The sequence below is a fragment of the Oncorhynchus nerka genome, linkage group LG19 (assembly GCF_034236695.1).
Source record: "Oncorhynchus nerka isolate Pitt River linkage group LG19, Oner_Uvic_2.0, whole genome shotgun sequence".
In the NCBI taxonomy this organism is placed as follows: Eukaryota; Metazoa; Chordata; class Actinopteri; order Salmoniformes; family Salmonidae; genus Oncorhynchus; species Oncorhynchus nerka.
In genome coordinates this window covers 45,310,612-45,336,215 of record NC_088414.1, presented here as the reverse complement: position 1 = coordinate 45,336,215, position 25,604 = coordinate 45,310,612, and the positions used below count along the sequence as shown (strand labels likewise).

Sequence of the window (25,604 nt, the reverse complement as noted above, 5' to 3'; positions counted from 1 at the left end):
TCTTTATCAAGTTGAGTACAATGCCGAAGTGCAGGGTTGAGACCCTGTTATCTTATATTTATTAAGGATCAAGGCAGCAGCTACTCTTCCTGGGGTTTATTATGGATCCCCATTAGTTCCTGCCAAGGCAGCAGCTACTCTTCCTGGGGTTTATTATGGATCCCCATTAGTTCCTGTCAAGGCAGCAGCTACTCTTCCTGGGGTTTATTATGGATCCCCATTAGTTCCTGTCAAGGCAGCAGCTACTCTTCCTGGGGTTTATTATGGATCCCCATTAGTTCCTGTCAAGGCAGCAGTTACTCTTCCTGTGGTTTATTATGGATCCCCATTAGTTCCTGACAAGGCAGCAGCTACTCTTCCTGGGGTTTATTATGGATCCCCATTAGTTCCTGCCAAGGCAGCAGCTACTCTTCCTGGAGTTTATTATGGATCCCCATTAGTTCCTGTCAAGGCAGCAGCTACTCTTCCTGGGGTTTATTATGGATCCCCATTAGTTCCTGCCAAGAAAGCAGCTACTCTTCCTGGGGTTTATTATGGATCCCCATTAGTTCCTGCCAAGAAAGCAGCTACTCTTCCTGGGGTTTATTATGGATCGCCATTAGTTCCTGCCAAGGCAGCAGCTACTCTTCCTGGGGTTTATTATGGATCCCCATTAGTTCCTGCCAAGGCAGCAGCTTCTCTTCCTGGGGTTTATTATGGATCCCCATTAGTTCCTGTCAAGGCAGCAGCTACTCTTCCTGGGTATATTATGGATCCCCATTCGTTCCTGCCAAGTTAGCAGCTTCTCTTCCTGGGGTTTATTATGGATCCCCATTAGTTCCTGCCAATGCAGCAGCTTCTCTTCCTGGGGTTTATTATGGATCCCCATTAGTTCCTGCCAAGACAGCAGCTACTCTTCCTGGGTATATTATGGATCCCCATTAGTTCCACACATTTAGTGTGTTCCCTCAGACCTCCACTATCACATATCTACAATACAACATCTATGTGTACGTATAGAGTGTGCATGTTATCGTGTGTGTCTCTTCACAGTCCCTGCTTCCCATCCATTCCTCCCTCCATCTTTCTATCTCTCTCTCTTCCTTGCTTCCATAAGGTGTATTTTATATATTTTTCTTCCATCTGATTCTACTGCTTGCATCAGTTACGTGATGTGGAATAGAGTTCCATGTAGTCATGTCTCTATGTAGTACTGTGGAATAGAGTTCCATGTAGTCATGGCTTTATGTTGTACTGTGCACCTCCCATAGTCTGTTCTGGACTTGGGGACTGTGAAGAGACCTCTGGTGGCATGTCTTGTGGGGTCGTCATGGGTGTCTGAGCGGTGAGCTAGTAGTTTAAACAGACAGCTCGGTTTATTCAGCATGTCAACACTTCTTACAAATACAAGTAGTGATGAAGTCAATCTCTCCTCCACTTTGAGCCATGAGAGATTGACATGCATACCATTAATAGTAGCTCCGCATGTACATTTAAGCTGTGCTGCCCTGATCTGAGCCAATTGTAATTTTCGTAAATGCCTCTTTATGGCACCTGACCACACGACTGAACAGTAGTCCAGCTGCGACAGATCTACGGCCTGTAGGACCTGCCTTGTTGATAGTGTTGTTAAGAAGGCAGAGCAGCTCTTTATTATGGACAAACATGTTTTGACCATGACTGTTTACTATCCATAGCGACAGACAGAGCTCAAATTCCATTCCCATAGCGACCGACAGAGCTCTCATTCCATTCCCATAGCGACAGACAGAGCTCTCATTCCATTCCCATAGCGACAGACAGCTCTCATTCCATTCCCATAGCGACAGACAGAGCTCTCATTCCATTCCCATAGCGACAGACAGAGCTCTCATTCCATTCCCATAGCGACAGACAGCTTTCATTCCATTCCCATAGCGACAGACAGAGCTCTCATTCCATTCCCATAGCGACAGACAGAGCTCTAATTCCATTCCCATAGCGACAGACAGCTCTCATTTCATTCCCATAGCAGCTCTCATTCCATTCCCATAGCGACAGACAGAGCTCTCATTCCATTCCCATAGCGACAGACAAGAGCTCTCATTCCATTCCCATAGCGACAGACAGCTCTCATTCCATTCCCATAGCGACAGACAGAGCTCTCATTCCATTCCCATAGCGACAGACAGAGCTCTCATTCCATTCCCATAGCGACAGACAGAGCTCTCATTCCATTCCCATAGCGACAGACAGAGCTCTCATTCCATTCCCATAGCGACAGACAGCGCTCTCATTCCATTCCCATAGCGACAGACAGCTCTCATTCCATTCCCATAGAGACAGACAGAGCTCTCATTCCATTCCCATAGCGACAGACAGAGCTCTCATTCCATTCCCATAGCGACAGACAGAGCTCTCATTCCATTCCCATAGCGACAGACAGCTCTCATTCCATTCCCATAGCGACAGACAGAGCTCTCATTCCATTCCCATAGCGACAGACAGAGCTCTCATTCCATTCCCATAGCGACAGACAGAGCTCTAATTCCATTCCCATAGCGACAGACAGCTCTCATTTCATTCCCATAGTAGCTCTCATTCCATTCCCATAGCGAAAGGCAGAGCTCTCATTCCATTCCCATAGCGACAGACAGAGCTCTCATTCCATTCCCATAGCGACAGACAGCTCTCATTCCATTCCCATAGCGACAGACAGAGCTCTCATTCCATTCCCATAGCGACAGACAGAGCTCTCATTCCATTCCCATAGCGACAGACAGAGCTCTCATTCCATTCCCATAGCGACAGACAGAGCTCTAATTCCATTCCCATAGCGACAGACAGCTCTCATTTCATTCCCATAGCAGCTCTCATTCCATTCCCATAGCGACAGACAGAGTTCTCATTCCATTCCCATAGCGACAGACAGCTCTCATTCCATTCCCATAGCGACAGACAGCGCTCTCATTCCATTCCCACCGCGACAGACAGCTCTCATTCCATTCACATAGAGACAGACAGAGCTCTCATTCCATTCCCATAGCGACAGACAGAGCTCTCATTCCATTCCCATAGCGACAGACAGAGCTCTCATTCCATTCCCATAGCGACAGACAGCTCTCATTCCATTCCCATAGCAGCTCTCATTCCATTCCCATAGCGACAGACAGCTCTCATTCCATTCCCATAGAGACAGACAGAGCTCTCATTCCATTCCCATAGAGACAGACAGAGCTCTCATTCCATTCCCATAGCGACAGACAGCTCTCATTCCATTCCCATAGAGACAGACAGAGCTCTCATTCCATTCCCATAGAGACAGACAGAGCTCTCATTCCATTCCCATAGCGACAGACAGCTCTCATTCCATTCCCATAGCAGCTCTCATTCCATTCCCATAGCGACAGACAGAGCTCTCATTCCATTCCCATAGCGACAGACAGCTCTCATTCCATTCCCATAGCGACAGACAGCTCTCATTCCATTCCCATAGCGACAGACAGAGCTCTCATTCCATTCCCATAGCGACAGACAGCTCTCATTCCATTCCCATAGCGACAGACAGCTCTCATTCCATTCCCATAGAGACAGACAGAGCTCTCATTCCATTCCCATAGCGACAGACAGCTCTCATTCCATTCCCTGCCCATTATGAGCAGGTGGGAAGCTACCGTCCCACCTGCCCATAAGAAGTTAACAACAGCTGGTGGGCGATTTCTAATGTTAAGGAAGTCTCGAGTTTGAGCTCGTCGTAGTTAGAATACCTCATGAAGAACATCTACATTTTTCATAGCAGTTTATTTACTAGGGTGTGAACATTTAAATGTTAAAACATTTAAACAAAGTCGGGATCCTTAGAAGTAGAAAACAGTTCACGTTCATCTCTCGCTCTACTCTGCCTTGTCTGCCTCCCTTTCCATTGGTCTTGACTTGAGCTATTGCTAGTGAAGTGCAACATTGTATCAAATCATCAACTGGGTTTGCCCCGAAGCTGTCACTAGAGAACATGCAACATTAATTAGCCTATCGCAGGGCCTCAAGAGTTTCTCGCGCCAGTGAGGTGAGGACATACAGCTGTTTTGTTTTCACGACGTCTTCTCTGGATATGCGGAACCATCAGATCATGATATTTTGCTCTTTCACTATGAAGCCTGGTGAAAAAAAAATACTGAGAAGCTCAGCTTATTAGTGATGAACGTGGTGAGTTATGACAATCATAAATCTGGCACTGCCAAATGGGCATTTTCCTACTTTTTCATGCAACAGACCACGTAGGTCTACTTTCTGTGTGTGGTCTGCCTCAATATTATCAGGATTTAAAAAAATATATATTTGACCTTTATTTTACTAGGCAAGTCAGTTAAGAACAAATTCTTATTTTCAATGACGGCCTAGGAACAGTGGGTTAACTGCCTGCTCAGGGGCAGAACGGCAGATTTTGTACCTTGTCAGCTCGGGGATTTGAACTTGCAACCTTTCGGTTACTAGTCCAATGCTCTAACCACTAGGCTACCCTGCCGCCCCAGAAACTGGACATGCTCGTTGCTCACACGGAGCACTCTAACCACTAGGCTACGCTGCCGCCTCTACACTCTAACCACTAGGCTACCTGCCGCCCCTACACTCGAACCACTAGGCTACGCTGCCGCCTCTACACTCTAACCACTAGGCTACCCTGCCGCCCCAGAAACCGGACATGCTCGTTGCTCACACGGAGCACTCTAACCACTAGGCTACCTGCCGCCTCTACACTCTAACCACTAGGCTACCTGCCGCCCCTACACTCTAACCACTAGGCTACGCTGCCGCCTCTACACTCTAACCACTAGGCTACCCTGCCGCCCCAGAAACCGGACATGCTCGTTGCTCACACGGAGCACTCTAACCACTAGGCTACGCTGCTGCCTCTACACTCTAACCACTAGGCTACGCTGCCGCCTCTACACTCTAACCACTAGGCTACCTGCCGCCTCTACACTCTAACCACTAGGCTACCTGCCGCCTCTACACTCTAACCACTAGGCTACCTGCCGCCTCTACACTCTAACCACTAGGCTACCTGCTGCCTCTACACTCTAACCACTAGGCTACGCTGCCGCCTCTACACTCTAACCACTAGGCTACCTGCCGCCTCTACACTCTAACCACTAGGCTACCTGCCGCCTCTACACTCTAACCACTAGGCTACCTGCCGCCTCTACACTCTAACCACTAGGCTACCTGCTGCCTCTACACTCTAACCACTAGGCTACGCTGCCGCCACTACACTCTAACCACTAGGCTACCTGCCGCCCCTACACTCTAACCACTAGGCTACGCTGCCGCCTCTACACTCTAACCACTAGGCTACCCTGCCGCCCCAGAAACCGGACATGCTCGTTGCTCACACGGAGCACTCTAACCACTAGGCTACGCTGCTGCCTCTACACTCTAACCACTAGGCTACGCTGCCGCCTCTACACTCTAACCACTAGGCTACCTGCCGCCTCTACACTCTAACCACTAGGCTACGCTGCCGCCTCTACACTCTAACCACTAGGCTACCTGCCGCCTCTACACTCTAACCACTAGGCTACCTGCCGCCTCTACACTCTAACCACTAGGCTACCTGCCGCCTCTACACTCTAACCACTAGGCTACCTGCCGCCTCTACACTCTAACCACTAGGCTACGCTGCCGCCTCTACACTCTAACCACTAGGCTACCTGCCGCCCCTACACTCTAACCACTAGGCTACGCTGCCGCCTCTACACTCTAACCACTAGGCTACCCTGCCGCCCCAGAAACCGGACATGCTCGTCGCTCACACGGAGCACTCTAACCACTAGGCTACGCTGCTGCCTCTACACTCTAACCACTAGGCTACGCTGCCGCCTCTACACTCTAACCACTAGGCTACCTGCCGCCTCTACACTCTAACCACTAGGCTACGCTGCCGCCTCTACACTCTAACCACTAGGCTACCTGCCGCCTCTACACTCTAACCACTAGGCTACCTGCCGCCTCTACACTCTAACCACTAGGCTACCTGCCGCCTCTACACTCTAACCACTAGGCTACCTGCTGCCTCTACACTCTAACCACTAGGCTACGCTGCCGCCTCTACACTCTAACCACTAGGCTACCTGCCGCCCCTACACTCTAACCACTAGGCTACGCTGCCGCCTCTACACTCTAACCACTAGGCTACCCTGCCGCCCCAGAAACCGGACATGCTCGTCGCTCACACGGAGCACTCTAACCACTAGGCTACCTGCCGCCTCTACACTCTAACCACTAATTCAAATCAAATCAAATTTTATTTGTCACATACACATGGTTAGCAGATGTTAATGCGAGTGTAGCGAAATGCTTGTGCTTCTAGTTCCGACAATGCAGTGATAACCAACAAGTAATCTAACTAACAATTCCAAAACTACTGTCTTATACACAGTGTAAGGGGATAAAGAATATGTACATAAGGATATATGAATGAGTGATGGTACAGAGCAGCATACAGTAGATGGTATCGAGTACAGTATATACATATGAGATGAGAATGTAGACAAAGTAAACAAAGTGGCATAGTTAAAGTGGCTAGTGATACATGTATTACATAAGGATGCAGTCGATGATGTAGAGTACAGTATATACGTATGCATATGAGATGAATAATGTAGGGTAAGTAACATTATATAAGGTAGCATTGTTTAAAGTGGCTAGTGATATATTTACAACATTTCCCATCAATTCCCATTATTAAAGTGGCTGGAGTTGGGTCAGTGTCAATGACAGTGTGTTGGCAGCAGCCACTCAATGTTAGTGGTGGCTGTTTAACAGTCTGATGGCCTTGAGATAGAAGCTGTTTTTCAGTCTCTCGGTCCCAGCTTTGATGCACCTGTACTGACCTCGCCTTCTGGATGATAGCGGGGTGAACAGGCAGTGGTTCGGGTGGTTGATGTCCTTGATGATCTTTATGGCCTTCCTGTAACATCGGGTGGTGTAGGTGTCCTGGAGGGCAGGTAGTTTGCCCCGGTGATGCGTTGTGCAGACCTCACTACCCTCTGGAGAGCCTTACGGTTGAGGGTGGAGCAGTTGCCGTACCAGGCGGTGATACAGCCCACCAGGATGCTCTCGATTGTGCATCTGTAGAAGTTTGTGAGTGCTTTTGGTGACAAGCCGAATTTCTTCAGCCTCCTGAGGTTGAAGAGGCGCTGCTGCGCCTTCTTCACGACGCTGTCAGTGTGAGTGGACCAATTCAGTTTGTCTGTGATGTGTATGCCGAGGAACTTAAAACTTGCTACCCTCTCCACTACTGTTCCATCGATGTGGATAGGGGGGTGTTCCCTCTGCTGTTTCCTGAAGTCCACAATCATCTCCTTAGTTTTGTTGACGTTGAGTGTGAGGTTATTTTCCTGACACCACACTCCGAGGGCCCTCACCTCCTCCCTGTAGGCCGTCTCGTCGTTGTTGGTAATCAAGCCTACCACTGTTGTGTCGTCCGCAAACTTGATGATTGAGTTGGAGGCGTGCGTGGCCACGCAGTCGTGGGTGAACAGGGAGTACAGGAGAGGGCTCAGAACGCACCCTTGTGGGGCCCCCGTGTTGAGGATCAGCGGGGAGGAGATGTTGTTGCCTACCCTCACCACCTGGGGGCGGCCCGTCAGGAAGTCCAGTACCCATTTGCACAGGGCGGGGTCGAGACCCAGGGTCTCGAGCTTGATGACGAGCTTGGAGGGTACTATGGTGTTGAATGCCGAGCTGTAGTCGATGAACAGCATTCTCACATAGGTATTCCTCTTGTCCAGGTGGGTTAGGGCAGTGTGCAGTGTGGTTGAGATTGCATCGTCTGTGGACCTATTTGGGCGGTAAGCAAATTGGAGTGGGTCTGGGGTGTCAGGTAGGGTGGAGGTGATATGGTCCTTGACTAGTCTCTCAAAGCACTTCATGATGACGGAAGTGAGTGCTACGGGGCGGTAGTCGTTTAGCTCAGTTACCTTAGATTTCTTGAGAACAGGAACAATGGTGGCCCTCTTGAAGCATGTGGGAACAGCAGACTGGTATAGGGATTGATTGAATATGTCCGTAAACACACCGGCCAGCTGGTCTGCGCATGCTCTGAGGTCGCGGCTGGGGATGCCGTCTGGGCCTGCAGCCTTGCGAGGGTTAACACGTTTAAATGTCTTACTCACCTCAGCTGCAGTGAAGGAGAGACCGCATGTTTTCGTTGCAGGCCGTGTCAGTGGCACTGTATTGTCCTCAAAGTGGGCAAAAAAGTTATTTAGTCTGCCTGGGAGCAAGACATCCTGGTCCGTGACTGGGCTGGGTTTCTTCTTGTAGTCCGTGATTGACTGTAGACCCTGCCACATGCCTCTTGTGTCTGAGCCGTTGAATTGAGATTTTACTTTGTCTCTGTACTGACGCTTAGCTTGTTTAATAGCCTTGCGGAGGGAATAGCTGCACTGTTTGTATTCGGTCATGTTGCCAGACACCTTGCCCTGATTAAAAGCAGTGGTTCGCGCTTTCAGTTTCACGCGAATGCTGCCATCAATCCACGGTTTCTGGTTAGGGAATGTTTTTATCGTTGCTATGGGAACGACATCTTCAACGCACGTTCTAATGAACTCGCACACCGAATCAGCGAATTCGTCAATATTTTTATCTGACGCAATACGAAACATGTCCCAGTCCACATGATGGAAGCAGTCTTGGAGTGTGGAGTCAGCTTGGTCTGACCAGCGTTGGACAGACCTCAGCGTGGGAGCCTCTTGTTACGCTGCCGCCTCTACACTCTAACCACTAGGCTACGCTGCCGCCTCTACACTCTAACCACTAGGCTACCCTGCCACCCCAGAAACCGGACATGCTCGTCGCTCACACGGAGCACTCTAACCACTAGGCTACCTGCCGCCTCTACACTCTAACCACTAGGCTACCCTGCCGCCCCAGAAACCGGACATGCTCGTCGCTCACACGGAGCACTCTAAACAAAAGACAATGACATGTTTTTGTTGTTGTTTGTTGACAAATAAAACGTTTACGGACCTCTTTGAAGAGGTTCATGAAACGAGGTCCAAAGCGCCAGGGTTTGTGTCGGTGACACTGCAGGGAGCTGACCGTCATCTGAGTGGCTCGCTGTGACGCCACGGCAACCATGAACACCGCGTCATACATCAACGCCGCCTCCGTCTGGAACCAGGAACACATGGAGGAGGAGAGAGGTTAAAACACTTATTCCCATAGCGACAGACAGAGCTCTCATTCCATTCCCATAGCGACAGACAGAGCTCTCATTCCATTCCCATAGCGACAGACAGAGCTCTCATTCCATTCCCATAGCGACAGACAGAGCTCTCATTCCATTCCCATAGCGACAGACAGAGCTCTCATTCCATTAATTATTTAGGTTAGTTACATTACATTATTTAGGTTGGTTAAGGTTAGTTATATTAATTATTTAGAATCGTTAGGGTTATTTACATTAATTATTTAGGTTAGTTAGGGTTAGTTACATTAATTATTTAGGTTAGTTAGGGTTAGTTACATTAATTATTTAGGATAGTTACATTACATTATTTAGGTTGGTTAGGGTTAGTTACATTAATTATTTAGGCTAGTTAGGGTTAGTTACATTAATTATTTAGGCTAGTTAGGGTTAGTTACATTAATTATTTAGGTTAGTTAGGGTTAGTTACATTAATTATTTAGGCTAGTTAGGGTTAGTTACATTAATTATTTAGGTTAGTTAGGGTTAGTTACATTAATTATTTAGGTTAGTTAGGGTTAGTTACATTAATTATTTAGGCTAGTTAGGGTTAGTTACATTAATTATTTAGGCTAGTTAGGGTTAGTTACATTAATTATTTAGGTTAGTTAGGGTTAGTTACATTAATTATTTAGGTTAGTTAGGGTTAGTTACATTAATTATTTAGGTTAGTTAGGGTTAGTTACATTAATTATTTAGGATAGTTACATTACATTATTTAGGTTGGTTAAGGTTAGTTATATTAATTATTTAGGCTAGTTAGGGTTAGTTACATTAATTATTTAGGTTAGTTAGGGTTAGTTACATTAATTATTTAGAATAGTTACATTAATTATTTAGGATAGTTAAGCTTAAAACATTACATTAATTATTTAGGATAGTTAAGCTTAAAACATTACATTAATTATTTAGGTTGGTTAGGGTTAGTTACATTAATTATTTAGGTTGGTTAGGGTTAGTTACATTAATTATTTAGGATAGTTAGGGTTAGTTACATTAATTATTTAGGTTGGTTAGGGTTAGTTACATTAATTATTTAGGTTGGTTAGGGTTAGTTACATTAATTATTTAGGATAGTTAGGGTTATTTACATTAATTATTTAGGTTGGTTAGGGTTAGTTACATTCATTATTTAGGTTAGTTAGGGTTAGTTACATTACATTATTTAGGTTAGTTAGGGTTAGTTACATTAATTATTTAGGTTGGTTAGGGTTAGTTACATTCATTATTTAGGTTAGTTAGGGTTAGTTACATTACATTATTTAGGTTAGTTAGGGTTAGTTACATTAATTATTTAGGCTAGTTAGGGTTAGTTACATTAATTATTTAGGTTAGTTAGGGTTAGTTACATTACGTTAATCATTTAGGTTAGTTAGGGGCTTTGGCATCTGTTACATTAAATCACAGATAACATTTGTCAAAATCCAAACGTGTGTGTGTGTGTTTTGTAAGTGTGTTTGCATGTGTGTGTGTGTGTGTGTGTGTGTGTGTGTGTGTGTGTGTGTGTGTGTGTGTGTGTGTGTGTTCTAACCGTCATGACTCCCTCCATTAATCCACTCTCCTGTTTAGGTGGAGCCTGAAGCCTCTCCAGAGACCACCTCTCCATGGTGGAAGCTACATACAGGTCGTCTATATTCAACAGCCTGAAACCTGTCATATTCACCCCACTGTAGCGGTACGGCTCCAGGTCTAACGCAAACAGATCCTAGAGAGGGACGGGTGGGGAGAGAGGGGGAGGGACGGGTGGGGGGAGAGGGGGACGGGTGGGGAGAGAGGGGAGAGCAGGGGAGAGAGAGGGAGAGGGGGAGGGGAGAGCAGGGGAGAGAGAGGGGGAGAGCAGGGGGAGAGAGGGGGGACGGGTGGGTAGAGAGAGAGAGAGGGGGAGAGCAGGGGAGAGAGGGGGAGAGGGACGGGTGGGGAGAGAGAGGGGGAGAGCAGGGGGAGAGAGAGGGGGAGAGAGAGAGAGGGAGAGCAGGGGAGAGAGGGGGAGAGGGACGGGTGGGGAGAGAGAGGGGGAGAGCAGGGGAGAGAGGGGGGGGGAGAGCAGGGGAGAGAGGGAGGGGGACGACGGGTGGGTAGAGAGAGGGAGAGGGGAGAGCAGGGGAGAGAGGGGGCGGGTGGGTAGAGAGAGGGAGAGGGGAGAGCAGGGAGAGAGAGGGAGAGGGACGGGTGGGGAGAGAGAGGGGGAGAGCAGGGGAGAGAGAGTGGGAGGGGGGGAGAGCAGGGGAGAGAGGGAGGGGGACGGGTGGGTAGAGAGAGGGAGAGGGGAGAGCAGGGGAGAGAGGGGGGGCGGGTGGGTAGAGAGAGGGAGAGGGGGGAGAGCAGGGGAGAGAGAGGGAGAGGGACGGGTGGGGAGAGAGAGGGGGAGAGCAGGGGACAGAGAGAGGGAGGGGGACGGGTGGGTAGAGAGGGAGGGAGGGACGGGTGGGTAGAGAGAGGGAGAGGGGAGAGCAGGGGAGAGAGAGGGAGGGGGGAGAGCAGGGGAGAGAGAGGGGAGGGGGAGAGCAGGGGGAGAGAGGGGGAGAGCAGGGAGAGAGAGGGAGAGGAGTAGAGCGGGAGAGAGAGGGAGAGAGCAGGGGAGAGAGAGGGAGAGGGGAGAGCAGGGGAGAGAGAGGGAGGGAAAGGGAGAGAGAGGGGGAAAGGGAGAGAGAGAGGGAGGGGAGAGAGAGGGAGGGAAAGGGAGAGAGAGGGGGAGAGAGAGGGAGGGAAAGGGAGGGGGGAGAGAGAGGGGGAGAGAGAGGGAGGGAAAGGGAGAGGGGGAGAGAGGGGGGGGAGAGAGAGGGAGGGAAAGGGAGATTAAGAATAAAAAGATGACGTGTAATGTAATGGAAGACGATGTGTCTGAACACCTATATGTTATTCACATTTACATTCTCTTTCTTTTAAAGAGTTTATAAAAAGTGCACATTCAGAGCTTCATAATAATATTAATAATATGTAACATTTGCAATTTAATCTAAAGACACGTAGGCATGCCTACAGATGGTATATACTTTAACTGGAGATGATAAGCTGCCTACAGATGGTATATACTTTAACTGGAGATGATAAGCTGCCTACAGATGGTATATCATGTACTTTAACTGGAGATGATAAGCTGCCTACAGATGGTATATCATGTACTTTAACTGGAGATGATAAGCTGCCTACAGATGGTAGGTACTTTAACTGGAGATGATAAGCTGCCTACAGATGGTATATCATGTACTTTAACTGGAGATGATAAGCTGCCTACAGATGGTATATCATGTACTTTAACTGGAGATGATAAGCTGCCTACAGATGGTATATCATGTACTTTAACTGGAGATGATAAGCTGCCTACAGATGGTATATCATGTACTTTAACTGGAGATGATAAGCTGCCTACAGATGGAATATCATGTACTTTAACTGGAGATGATAAGCTGCCTACAGATGGTATATCATGTACTTTAACTGGAGATGATAAGCTGCCTACAGATAGTATATCATGTACTTTAACTGGAGATGATAAGCTGCCTACAGATGGTATATCATGTACTTTAACTGGAGATGATAAGCTGCCTACATATGGTATATCATGTACTTTAACTGGAGATGATAAACTGCCTACAGATGGTATTTCATGTACTTTAACTGGAGATGTTAAGCTGCCTACAGATGGTATATCATGTACTTTAACTGGAGATGATAAGCTGCCTACAGATGGTTTATCATGTACTTTAACTGGAGATGATAAGCTGCCTACAGATGGTATATCATGTACTTTAACTGGAGATGATAAGCTGCCTACAGATGGTATATCATGTACTTTAACTGGAGATGATAAGCTGCCTACAGATGGTATATCATGTACTTTAACTGGAGATGATAAGCTGCCTACAGATGGTATATCATGTACTTTAACTGGAGATGATAAGCTGCCTACAGATGGTATATCATGTACTTTAACTGGAGATGATAAGCTGCCTACAGATGGTTTATCATGTACTTTAACTGGAGATGATAAGCTGCCTACAGATGGTATATCATGTACTTTAACTGGAGATGATAAGCTGCCTACAGATGGTATATCATGTACTTTAACTGGAGATGATAAGCTGCCTACAGATGGTATATCATGTACTTTAACTGGAGATGATAAGCTGCGTACAGATGGTATATCATGTACTTTAACTGGAGATGATAAGCTGCCTACAGATGGTATATCATGTACTTTAACTGGAGATGTTAAGATGCATACAGATGGTATATCATGTACTTTAACTGGAGATGATAAGCTGCCTACAGATGGTATATCATGTACTTTAACTGGAGATGATAAGCTGCGTACAGATGGTATATCATGTACTTTAACTGGAGATGTTAAGCTGCATACAGATGGTATATCATGTACTTTAACTGGAGATGATAAGCTGCCTACAGATGGTATATCATGTACTTTAACTGGAGATGATAAGCTGCATACAGATGGTATATCATGTACTTTAACTGGAGATGATAAGCTGCCTACAGATGGTATATCATGTACTTTAACTGGAGATGATAAGCTGCATACAGATGGTATATCATGTACTTTAACTGGAGATGATAAGCTGCCTACAGATGGTTTATCATGTACTTTAACTGGAGATGATAAGCTGCCTACAGATGGTATATCATGTACTTTAACTGGAGATGATAAGCTGCCTACAGATGGTGTATCATGTACTTTAACTGGAGATGTTAAGATGCATACAGATGGTATATCATGTACTTTAACTGGAGATGATAAGCTGCCTACAGATGGTATATCATGTACTTTAACTGGAGATGATAAGCTGCGTACAGATGGTATATCATGTACTTTAACTGGAGATGTTAAGCTGCATACAGATGGTATATCATGTACTTTAACTGGAGATGATAAGCTGCCTACAGATGGTATATAATGTACTTTAACTGGAGATGATAAGCTGCATACAGATGGTATATCATGTAATTTAACTGGAGATGATAAGCTGCCTACAGATGGTATATCATGTACTTTAACTGGAGATGATAAGCTGCCTACAGATGGTATATCATGTACTTTAACTGGAGATGATAAGCTGCCTACAGATGGTATATCATGTACTTTAACTGGAGATGATAAGCTGCCTACATATGGTATATCATGTACTTTAACTGGAGATGATAAGCTGCCTACAGATGGTATTTCATGTACTTTAACTGGAGATGATAAGCTGCCTACAGATGGTATATCATGTACTTTAACTGGAGATGTTAAGCTGCCTACAGATGGTATATCATGTACTTTAACTGGAGATGATAAGCTGCCTACAGATGGTATATCATGTACTTTAACTGGAGATGATAAGCTGCCTACAGATGGTATATCATGTACTTTAACTGGAGATGATAAGCTGCCTACAGATGGTATATCATGTACTTTAACTGGAGATGATAAGCTGCCTACAGATGGTATATCATGTACTTTAACTGGAGATGATAAGCTGCCTACAGATGGTATATCATGTACTTTAACTGGAGATGATAAACTGCCTACAGATGGTATATCATGTACTTTAACTGGAGATGATAAGCTGCCTACAGATGGTATATCATGTACTTTAACTGGAGATGATAAGCTGCCTACAGATGGTATATCATGTACTTTAACTGGAGATGATAAGCTGCCTACAGATGGTATATCATGTACTTTAACTGGAGATGATAAGCTGCCTACAGATGGTATATCATGTACTTTAACTGGAGATGATAAGCTGCGTACAGATGGTATATCATGTACTTTAACTGGAGATGATAAGCTGCCTACAGATGGTATATCATGTACTTTAACTGGAGATGTTAAGATCCATACAGATGGTATATCATGTACTTTAACTGGAGATGATAAGCTGCCTACAGATGGTATATCATGTACTTTAACTGGAGATGATAAGCTGCGTACAGATGGTATATCATGTACTTTAACTGGAGATGTTAAGCTGCATACAGATGGTATATCATGTACTTTAACTGGAGATGATAAGCTGCCTACAGATGGTATATCATGTACTTTAACTGGAGATGATAAGCTGCATACAGATGGTATATCATGTACTTTAACTGGAGATGATAAGCTGCATACAGATGGTATATCATGTACTTTAACTGGAGATGATAAGCTGCCTACAGATGGTATATCATGTACTTTAACTGGAGATGATAAGCTGCCTACAGATGGTATATCATGTACTTTAACTGGAGATGATAAGCTGCCTACAGATGGTATATCATGTACTTTAACTGGAGATGATAAGCTGCGTACAGATGGTGTATCATGTACTTTAACTGGAGATGTTAAGCTGCATACAGATGGTATATCATGTACTTTAACTGGAGATGATAAGCTGCCTACAGATGGTATATCATGTACTTTAACTGGAGATGATAAGCTGCATACAGATGGTATATCATGTACTTTAACTGGAGATGATAAGCTGCCTACAGATGGTATATCATGTACTTTAACTGGAGATGATAAGCTGCATACAGATGGTATATCATGTACTTTAACTGGAGATGATAAGCTGCCTACAGATGGTATATCATGTACTTTAACTGGAGATGATAAGCTGCATACAGATGGTATATCATGTACTTTAACTGGAGATGATAAGCTGCCTACAGATGGTATATCATGTACTTTAACTGGAGATGATAAGCTGCCTACAGATGGTATATCATGTACTTTAACTGGAGATGATAAGCTGCATACAGATGGTATATCATGTACTTTAACTGGAGATGATAAGCTGCATACAGATGGTATATCATGTACTTTAACTGGAGATGTTAAGCTGCTTTGTGATTTGTCATTGTGATTCAGGAATTCAGAGCTCACCAATGTAGTGAAGAAGAAGTGATGGTATTCTGTCATCATTCCCATCGACGAGAGCTGTGAAGGAAAGAAGAACCGGACAGTTCTCAATCGACTCCCACTGGGTGGTTCTCAATCGACTCCCACTGGGTGGTTCTCAATCGACTCCCACTGGGTGGTTCTCAATCGACTCCCACTAGACAGTTCTCAATAGACTCCTACTGGACAGTTCTCAATAGACTCCCACTAGACAGTTCTCAATAGACTCCCACTAGACAGTTCTCAAAAGACTCCCACTAGACAGTTCCCAATAGACTCCCACTGGACAGTTCTCAATAGACTCCCACTAGACAGTTCTCAATAGACTCCCACTAGACAGTTCTCAATAGACTCCCACTAGACTGTTCTCAATAGACTCCCACTAGACAGTTCTCAATAGACTCCCACTAGACTGTTCTCAATAGACTCCCACTAGACAGTTCTCAATAGACTCCCACTAGACAGTTCTCAATAGACTCCCACTGTGTGGTTCTCAATAGACTCCCACTAGACAGTTCTAAATAGACTCCCACTAGACAGTTCTCAAAAGACTCCCACTAGACAGTTCCCAATAGACTCCTACTAGACAGTAGACTCCCACTAGACAGTTCTCAATAGACTCCTACTAGACAGTAGACTCCCACTAGACAGTTCTCAATAGACTCCCACTAGACAGTTCTCAATAGACTCCCACTAGACAGTTCTCAAAAGACTCCCACTAGACTGTTCTCAATAGACTCCCACTAGACAGTTCTCAATAGACTCCCACTAGACAGTTCTCAATAGACTCCTACTAGACAGTTCTCAATAGACTCCCACTAGACAGTTCTCAATAGACTACTACTAGACAGTTCTCAATAGACTCCTACTAGACAGTAGACTCCCACTAGACAGTTCTCAATAGACTCCCACTAGACAGTTCTCAATAGACTCCCACTAGACAGTTCTCAATAGACTCCCACTGTGTGGTTCTCAATAGACTCCCACTAGACAGTTCTCAATAGACTCCCACTAGACAGTTCTCAATAGACTCCCACTAGACAGTTCTCAATAGACTCCTACTAGACAGTTCTCAATAGACTCCCACTAGACAGTTCTCAATAGACTCCCACTAGACAGTTCTCAATAGACTCCCACTAGACAGTTCTCAATAGACTCCCACTGTGTGGTTCTCAATAGACTCCCACTAGACAGTTCTAAATAGACTCCCACTAGACAGTTCTCAATAGACTCCTACTAGACAGTAGACTCCCACTAGACAGTTCTCAATAGACTCCTACTAGACAGTAGACTCCCACTAGACAGTTCTCAATAGACTCCCACTAGACAGTTCTCAATAGACTCCCACTAGACAGTTCTCAAAAGACTCCCACTAGACAGTTCCCAATAGAATCCCACTGGACAGTTCTCAATAGACTCCCACTAGACAGTTCTCAATAGACTCCCACTAGACTGTTCTCAATAGACTCCCACTAGACAGTTCTCAATAGACTCCCACTAGACTGTTCTCAATAGACTCCCACTAGACAGTTCTCAATAGACTCCCACTAGACAGTTCTCAATAGACTCCTACTAGACAGTTCTCAATAGACTCCCACTAGACAGTTCTCAATAGACTCCCACTAGACAGTTCTCAATAGACTCCCACTAGACAGTTATCAATAGACTCCCACTAGTCAGTTCTCAATAGACTCCCACTAGACAGTTCTCAATAGACTCCCACTAGACAGTTCTCAATAGACTCCCACTAGACAGTTCTCAATAGACTCCCACTAGACAGTTCTCAATAGACTCCCACTAGACAGTTCTCAAAAGACTCCCACTAGACTGTTCTCAATAGACTCCCACTAGACAGTTCTCAATAGACTCCCACTAGACAGTTCTCAATAGACTCCTACTAGACAGTTCTCAATAGACTCCCACTAGACAGTTCTCAATAGACTACTACTAGACAGTTCTCAATAGACTCCTACTAGACAGTAGACTCCCACTAGACAGTTCTCAATAGACTCCCACTAGACAGTTCTCAATAGACTCCCACTAGACAGTTCTCAATAGACTCCCACTGTGTGGTTCTCAATAGACTCCCACTAGACAGTTCTCAATAGACTCCCACTAGACAGTTCTCAATAGACTCCTACTAGACAGTTCTCAATAGACTCCCACTAGACAGTTCTCAATAGACTCCCACTAGACAGTTCTCAATAGACTCCCACTAGACAGTTCTCAATAGACTCCCACTGTGTGGTTCTCAATAGACTCCCACTAGACAGTTCTAAATAGACTCCCACTAGACAGTTCTCAATAGACTCCTACTAGACAGTAGACTCCCACTAGACAGTTCTCAATAGACTCCTACTAGACAGTAGACTCCCACTAGACAGTTCTCAATAGACTCCCACTAGACAGTTCTCAATAGACTCCCACTAGACAGTTCTCAAAAGACTCCCACTAGACAGTTCCCAATAGAATCCCACTGGACAGTTCTCAATAGACTCCCACTAGACAGTTCTCAATAGACTCCCACTAGACAGTTCTCAATAGACTCCCACTAGACTGTTCTCAATAGACTCCCACTAGACAGTTCTCAATAGACTCCCACTAGACTGTTCTCAATAGACTCCCACTAGACAGTTCTCAATAGACTCCCACTAGACAGTTCTCAATAGACTCCTACTAGACAGTTCTCAATAGACTCCCACTAGACAGTTCTCAATAGACTCCCACTAGACAGTTCTCAATAGACTCCCACTAGACAGTTATCAATAGACTCCCACTAGTCAGTTCTCAATAGACTCCCACTAGACAGTTCTCAATAGACTCCCACTAGACAGTTCTCAATAGACTCCCACTAGACAGTTCTCAATAGACTCCCACTAGACTGTTCTCAATAGACTCCCACTAGACAGTACAATATCGTTAAATATCCACAGAGGAATGCATTATTATTTCATTTATTTCATTTAGCTACACGTGTGTGTGTGTGTGTGTGTGTGTGTGTGTGTGTGTGTGTGTGTGTGTGTGTGTCCAATGTGTAGGGATAGCAGCACAATATCGTTAAATATCCACAGAGTAATGCATAATAATTCCCATTAACCATTTCCATAACACAACTACATAGTACATCTTCAGTTTACTCCCCCTGTAACGTGTAGTGTGTGGTATAATGTACTAAACTGTATCAAATCAAACTGTATTGGTCACATACACATATTTATCAGATGTTATTGGTCACATGCACATATTTATCAGATGTTATTGGTCACATACACATATTTATCAGATGTTATTGGTCACATGCACATATTTATCAGATGTTATTGGTCACATGCACATATTTATCAGATGTTATTGGACCATACACATATTTATCAGATGTTATTGCAGGTGTAGTGAAATGCTTGTGTTCCCTAGCTCCAACAGTGCAGTAGTATCTAACCATTCACAACAATACACGCAAATCTAAAGTAAAAGAATGCAATTAAGAAATATATGAATATTAGGACGAGCAATGTCAGAGTGGCATTGACTAAAATACAGTAGAATAGAATACAGTATATACATATGAGATGAGTAACGCAGTATGTAAACATTATTAAGGTGACTAGTGTTCCATTATTAAAGTGACCAGTGATTCCATGTCTATGTATATAGGGCAGCAGCCTCTAAGGTGCAGGGTTGAGTAACTGGGTGGTGGTCAGCTAGTGATGGCTAGTTAACAGTCTGATGGCCTTGAGATAGAAGCTGTTTTTCAGTCTCTCGATCCCAGCTTTGATGCACCTGTACTGACCTCGCCTTCTGGATGATAACGGGGTGAACAGGCAGTGGCTCGGGTGGTTGTTGTCCTTGATGATCTTTTTGGCCTTCCTGTGACATCGTGTGGTGTAGGTGCCCTGGAGGGCAGGTAGTTTGCCACCAGGGATGCATTAGGGAGACCGCACTCCCCTCTGGAGAGCCCTGCGGTTGCGGGCAGTGCAGTTGCCGTACCAGGCGGTGATACAGCCCGACAAGATGCTCTCAATTGTGCATCTGTAAAAGTTTGTGAGGGTCTTAGGTGACAAGCCAAATTACTTCAGCCTCCTGAGGTTGAAGAGACGCTGTTGCTCCTTCTTCACCACACTGTGTGTGGGTGGACCATTTCAGATTGTCAGTGATGTGTACGCCGAGGAACTTGAAGCTTTTCACCTTCTCCACTACGGTCCCGTCGATGTGGATAGGGGCGTGCGCTCTCTGCTGTTTCCTGAAGTCCACGATCAGCTCCTTTGTTTTGTTGAGGGAGAGGTTATTTTCCAGGGCCAGGGCCCTCCTCCCTGTAGGCTTTGTCGTCATTGTTGGTTATCAGGCATGTAACTGTTGTGTCATCTGCAAACTTGATGATTGAGTTGGAGGCGTGCGTGACCACGCAGTCATGGGTGAACAGGGATTAGAGGAGGGGGCTGAGCACGCACCCTTGTGGGACCCCAGTGTTGAGGATCAGCAAAGAGGAGGTGTTGTTTCCTACCTTCACCACCTGGGGGCGGTCTGTCAGGAAGTCCAGGACCCAGTTGCACAGGCAGGGTTCAGACCCAGGGCCCCAAGCTTAATGGTGAGCTTGGAGGGTACTGCGGTGTTGAAGGCTGAGCTGTAGTCAATGAACAGCATTCTCACATAGGTATTCTTCTTGTATTCTTCTTGTCCAGATGGGATAGGGCAGGTTGCAGAGTGATGGCGATTGCATCGTCTGTGGATCTATTGGAGCGGTATGCAAATTGGAGTGGGTCTAGTGTGGCAGGTAAGGTAGAGGTGATATGATCCCTGACTAGTCTCTCATATCACTTCAGGATGACAGAAATGAGTGCTACGGGGCGGGGCGATAGTCATTCAGTTCAGTTACCTTTGTATTCTTGGGTACAGGAATAATGGTGAAGCAAGAGAAGACAGCAGACTGGAATAGGGAGGGATTGAATATGTCCGTAAACACTCCAGCTAGCTGTTCTGCGCAAACTCTGAGGACGCGGCTAGGGATGCCGTCTGGGCCAGCAGCCTTGCGAGGGTTAACACATTTAAATGTCTTACTCATTTCGGCCACAGAGAACGAAAGAGTAGGCCACGTCGGGTGGCACTGTATTATCTTCAAAGCGGGTGAAGAAGGTGTTTAGCTTGTCTGGGAGCAAGACGTCTTTGTCTGCGACATGGCTGGTTTTCCCTTTCTGTAATCCCTGATTGTCTGTAGACCCTGCCACATATGTATCGTGTCTGAACCGGTGAATTGCGACTCCACTTTGTCTCTGTACTGTACTGACGTTTTGTCTGTTTGATTGCCTTATTCCCAGTCACGATGTCATGGTTAAATGCTGTGGTTCAGTTTTGTGCGAATGCTGCCATCTATCCACGGTTTCTGATTTGGGTAGGTTTTAATTGTCACAGTAGGAACAACATCTACTATACACATCCTGATTAACTCAGTAATCGTGTCCATGTATACGTCGATGTTATTCTCAGAGGCTACCCGGAACATATCCCAGTCCACGTGATCAAAACAATCTTGAAGCGTGGATTCTGATTGGTCAGACCAGCGTTGAACAGTCCTTACCATCGGTGCTTTTTGTTTGAGTTTCTGCCTATAGGAAGGGATGAGCAAAACGGAGTCATGATCTGATTTGCCGAAGGGAGGGCAGGGGAGGGCCTTGTAGGCATCCCGGAAGTTGGAGTAGTACAGTCAACGTGTTGATAAAACTTCGGTAGCATTTTCCTCAAATTTGCTTTGTTAAAATCACTTCGCAAAGCCGTGTTAGCTACCACTCCACAAAGCCGCGTTAGCTACTACTCCACAAAGCCGCGTTAGCTACCACTCCACAAAGCCGCGTTAGCTATCACTCCACAAAGCCGCGTTAGCCATCACTCCACAAAGCCGCGTTAGCTATCACTCCACAAAGCCGCGTTAGCTACCACTCCACAAAGCCGCGTTAGCTATCACTCCACAAAGCCGCGTTAGCTACCACTCCACAAAGCCACGTTAGCTACCACTCCACAAAGCCGCGTTAGCTATCACTCCACAAAGTCGCGTTAGCTACCACTCCACAAAGCCGCATTAGCTACCACTCCACAAAGCCGCGTTAGCTATCACTCCACAAAGCCGCGTTAGCTATCACTCCACAAAGCCGCATTAGATAGGGTCAGAGATAGGGTTAGGGTCAGGGTTAGAGTTAGGGTCAGAGTTAGGGTCAGGGTTAGAGCTACGGTCAGGGTTAGAGTTAGGGTCAAGGTTGCTAGAGTTACGGTCAGGGTTAGAGTTAGGGTCAGAGTTAGGGTCAGGGTTAGAGTTAGGGTCGGGGTTGCTAGGGTTACGGTCAGGCTTAAGGACGGTACCTGTTTGAGTATCTCTGCGGAGGTCCGGTAGGAGCAGTCAAACAAGATATAGAACTCTTTGTCTTTCTTCATCTCCTTCAGAAGAGGTCTGGCATCAATCTCTCCAGGTGGAAGCTGCCGTATCCTGATCTTCAGGTTCAACTTAGACGGAGCCTTGATCAACTCCTGCATCCGCATCAGACCTGTGGAACACAACATATCATACAATATAGTATGGTTAGACCTAGTAGTTCTATACTGGAGAACTCTAAACAGTATCCCTGCCTGAGATTGTACCCAGCTGAGGTTCCATGGTTGTACACAGCTGAGGTTCCATGGTTGTACCCAGCTGAGGTTCCATGGTTGTACACAGCTGAGGTTCCATGGTTGTACCCAGCTGAGGTTCCATGGTTGTACACAGCTGAGGTTCCATGGTTGTACCCAGCTGAGGTTCCATGGTTGCACACAGCTGAGGTTCCATGGTTGTACACAGCTGAGGTTCCATGGTTGCACACAGCTGAGGTTCCATGGTTGTACCCAGCTGAGGTTCCATGGTTGCACACAGCTGAGGTTCCATGGTTGTACACAGCTGAGGTTCCATGGTTGCACACAGCTGAGGTTCCATGGTTGTACCCAGCTGAGGTTCCATGGTTGCACACAGCTGAGGTTCCATGGTTGCACCCACTACACAGCTGAGGGTTCCATATTCATATTTTACCCAGGTATTATTTGCGTTTCCATCCCAAATGGCACCCTATTTCCTACATAGTGCACTACTTTAGACCAGAGTCCTATGGAACCCTATTCCCTATATAGTGCACTACTTTAGACCAGAGTCCTATGACACCCTATTCCCTATATAGTGCACTACTTTAGACCAGAGTCCTATGACACCCTATTCCCTATATAGTGCACTACTTTAGACCAGAGCCCTATTCCCTATATAGTACACTACTTTAGACCAGAGTCCTATGGCACCCTATTCCCTATATAGTACACTACTTTAGACCAGAGCCCTATTCCCTATATAGTGCACTACTTTAGATCAGAGCCCTATGGCACCCTATTCCCTATATAGTACACTACTGTTGACCAGGGACCATAATGCATTGCACTATGTAGAGAATAGTGTGCCATTTGGGGATGTAACCATTGTGTCTAAATTAAACTTTCCTACATGCAATAAGAACAATGACCACAGATTCATCTTGAAGAACTTTGTCTCGGTCTCTCACTTTGTCTCGGGCTCTCACTTTGTCTCGGGCTCTCACTTTGTCTCGGTCTCTCACTTTGTCTCGGGCTCTCACTTTGTCTCTCGGGCTCTCACTTTGTCTCGGTCTCTCACTTTGTCTCGGGCTCTCACTTTGTCTCGGTCTCTCACTTTGTCTCGGTCTCTCACTTTGTCTCGGTCTCTCACTTTGTCTCGGGCTCTCACTTTGTCTCGGTCTCTCACTTTGTCTCGGTCTCTCACTTTGTCTCGGTCTCTCACTTTGTCTCGGTCTCTCACTTTGTCTCGGTCTCTCACTTTGTCTCGGGCTCTCACTTTGTCTCGGTCTCTCACTTTGTTGTCTCTTTGTCTCTCTCACTTTGTCTCGGTCTCTCACTTTGTCTCGGTCTCTCACTTTGTCTCGGTCTCTCACTTTGTCTCGGTCTCTCACTTTGTCTCGGGCTCTCACTTTGTCTCGGGCTCTCACTTTGTCTCGGGCTCTCACTTTGTCTCGGGCTCTCGGTCTCTCACTTTGTCTCGGTCTCTCACTTTGTCTCGGTCTCTCACTTTGTCTCGGGCTCTCACTTTGTCTCGGTCTCTCACTTTGTCTCGGTCTCTCACTTTGTCTCGGGCTCTCACTTTGTCTCGGTCTCTCACTTTGTCTCGGGCTCTCACTTTGTCTCGGGCTCTCGGTCTCTCACTTTGTCTCGGTCTCTCACTTTGTCTCGGTCTCTCACTTTGTCTCGGTCTCTCACTTTGTCTCGGGCTCTCGGTCTCTCACTTTGTCTCGGTCTCTCACTTTGTCTCGGTCTCTCACTTTGTCTCGGGCTCTCACTTTGTCTCGGTCTCTCACTTTGTCTCGGGCTCTCGGTCTCTCACTTTGTCTCGGTCTCTCACTTTGTCTCGGTCTCTCACTTTGTCTCGGGCTCTCGGTCTCTCACTTTGTCTCGGTCTCTCACTTTGTCTCGGTCTCTCACTTTGTCTCGGGCTCTCACTTTGTCTCGGTCTCTCACTTTGTCTCGGGCTCTCGGTCTCTCACTTTGTCTCGGTCTCTCACTTTGTCTCGGTCTCTCACTTTGTCTCGGTCTCTCACTTTGTCTCGGTCTCTCACTTTGTCTCGGGCTCTCACTTTGTCTCGGGCTCTCGGTCTCTCACTTTGTCTCGGTCTCTCTCACTTTGTCTCGGTCTCTCACTTTGTCTCGGGCTCTCACTTTGTCTCGGGCTCTCACTTTGTCTCGGTCTCTCACTTTGTCTCGGTCTCTCACTTTGTCTCGGGCTCTCGGGCTCTCACTTTGTCTCGGGCTCTCACTTTGTCTCGGTCTCTCACTTTGTCTCGGTCTCTCACTTTGTCTCGGTCTCTCACTTTGTCTCGGGCTCGGGCTCTCACTTTGTCTCGGTCTCTCACTTTGTCTCGGTCTCTCACTTTGTCTTCTCACTTTGTCTCGGTCTCTCACTTTGTCTCGGGCTCTCACTTTGTCTCGGTCTCTCACTTTGTCTCGGTCTCTCACTTTGTCTCGGGCTCTCACTTTGTCTCGGTCTCTCACTTTGTCTCGGTCTCTCACTTTGTCTCGGGCTCTCGGGCTCTCACTTTGTCTCGGGCTCTCACTTTGTCTCGGGCTCTCGGTCTCTCACTTTGTCTCGGTCTCTCACTTTGTCTCGGTCTCTCACTTTGTCTCGGTCTCTCACTTTGTCTCGGGCTCTCGGTCTCTCACTTTGTCTCGGTCTCTCACTTTGTCTCGGTCTCTCACTTTGTCTCGGGCTCTCACTTTGTCTCGGTCTGTCTCTCACTTTGTCTCGGGCTCTCGGTCTCTCACTTTGTCTCGGTCTCTCACTTTGTCTCGGTCTCTCACTTTGTCTCGGGCTCTCGGTCTGTCACTTTGTCTCGGTCTCTCACTTTGTCTCGGTCTCTCACTTTGTCTCGGGCTCTCACTTTGTCTCGGTCTCTCACTTTGTCTCGGGCTCTCGGTCTCTCACTTTGT

At 46.2% G+C, this 25,604-nt stretch overlaps 1 protein-coding gene across 3 annotated transcripts in view; it reads right to left on the bottom strand.

Moving 5' to 3' along the window:
• Positions 1–25,604, bottom strand: part of grik1a (glutamate receptor, ionotropic, kainate 1a) — a 151,764-nt gene that overhangs the window by 56,009 nt on the left and 70,151 nt on the right. For all 3 annotated transcript variants that reach the window (XR_010460040.1, XM_065004980.1, XM_065004979.1), the window contains exons 5-8: positions 22,440–22,621; positions 16,077–16,130; positions 10,737–10,910; positions 8,986–9,129 (exon numbers count right to left, since the gene is read on the bottom strand). Coding sequence is in view for 2 of the 3 variants with exons in the window: in XM_065004980.1 (XP_064861052.1) it covers positions 8,986–9,129; positions 10,737–10,910; positions 16,077–16,130; positions 22,440–22,621 (554 nt within the window). In the remaining variant the exon portion in view is untranslated. The remainder of the gene's footprint in view (positions 1–8,985; positions 9,130–10,736; positions 10,911–16,076; positions 16,131–22,439; positions 22,622–25,604) is intronic.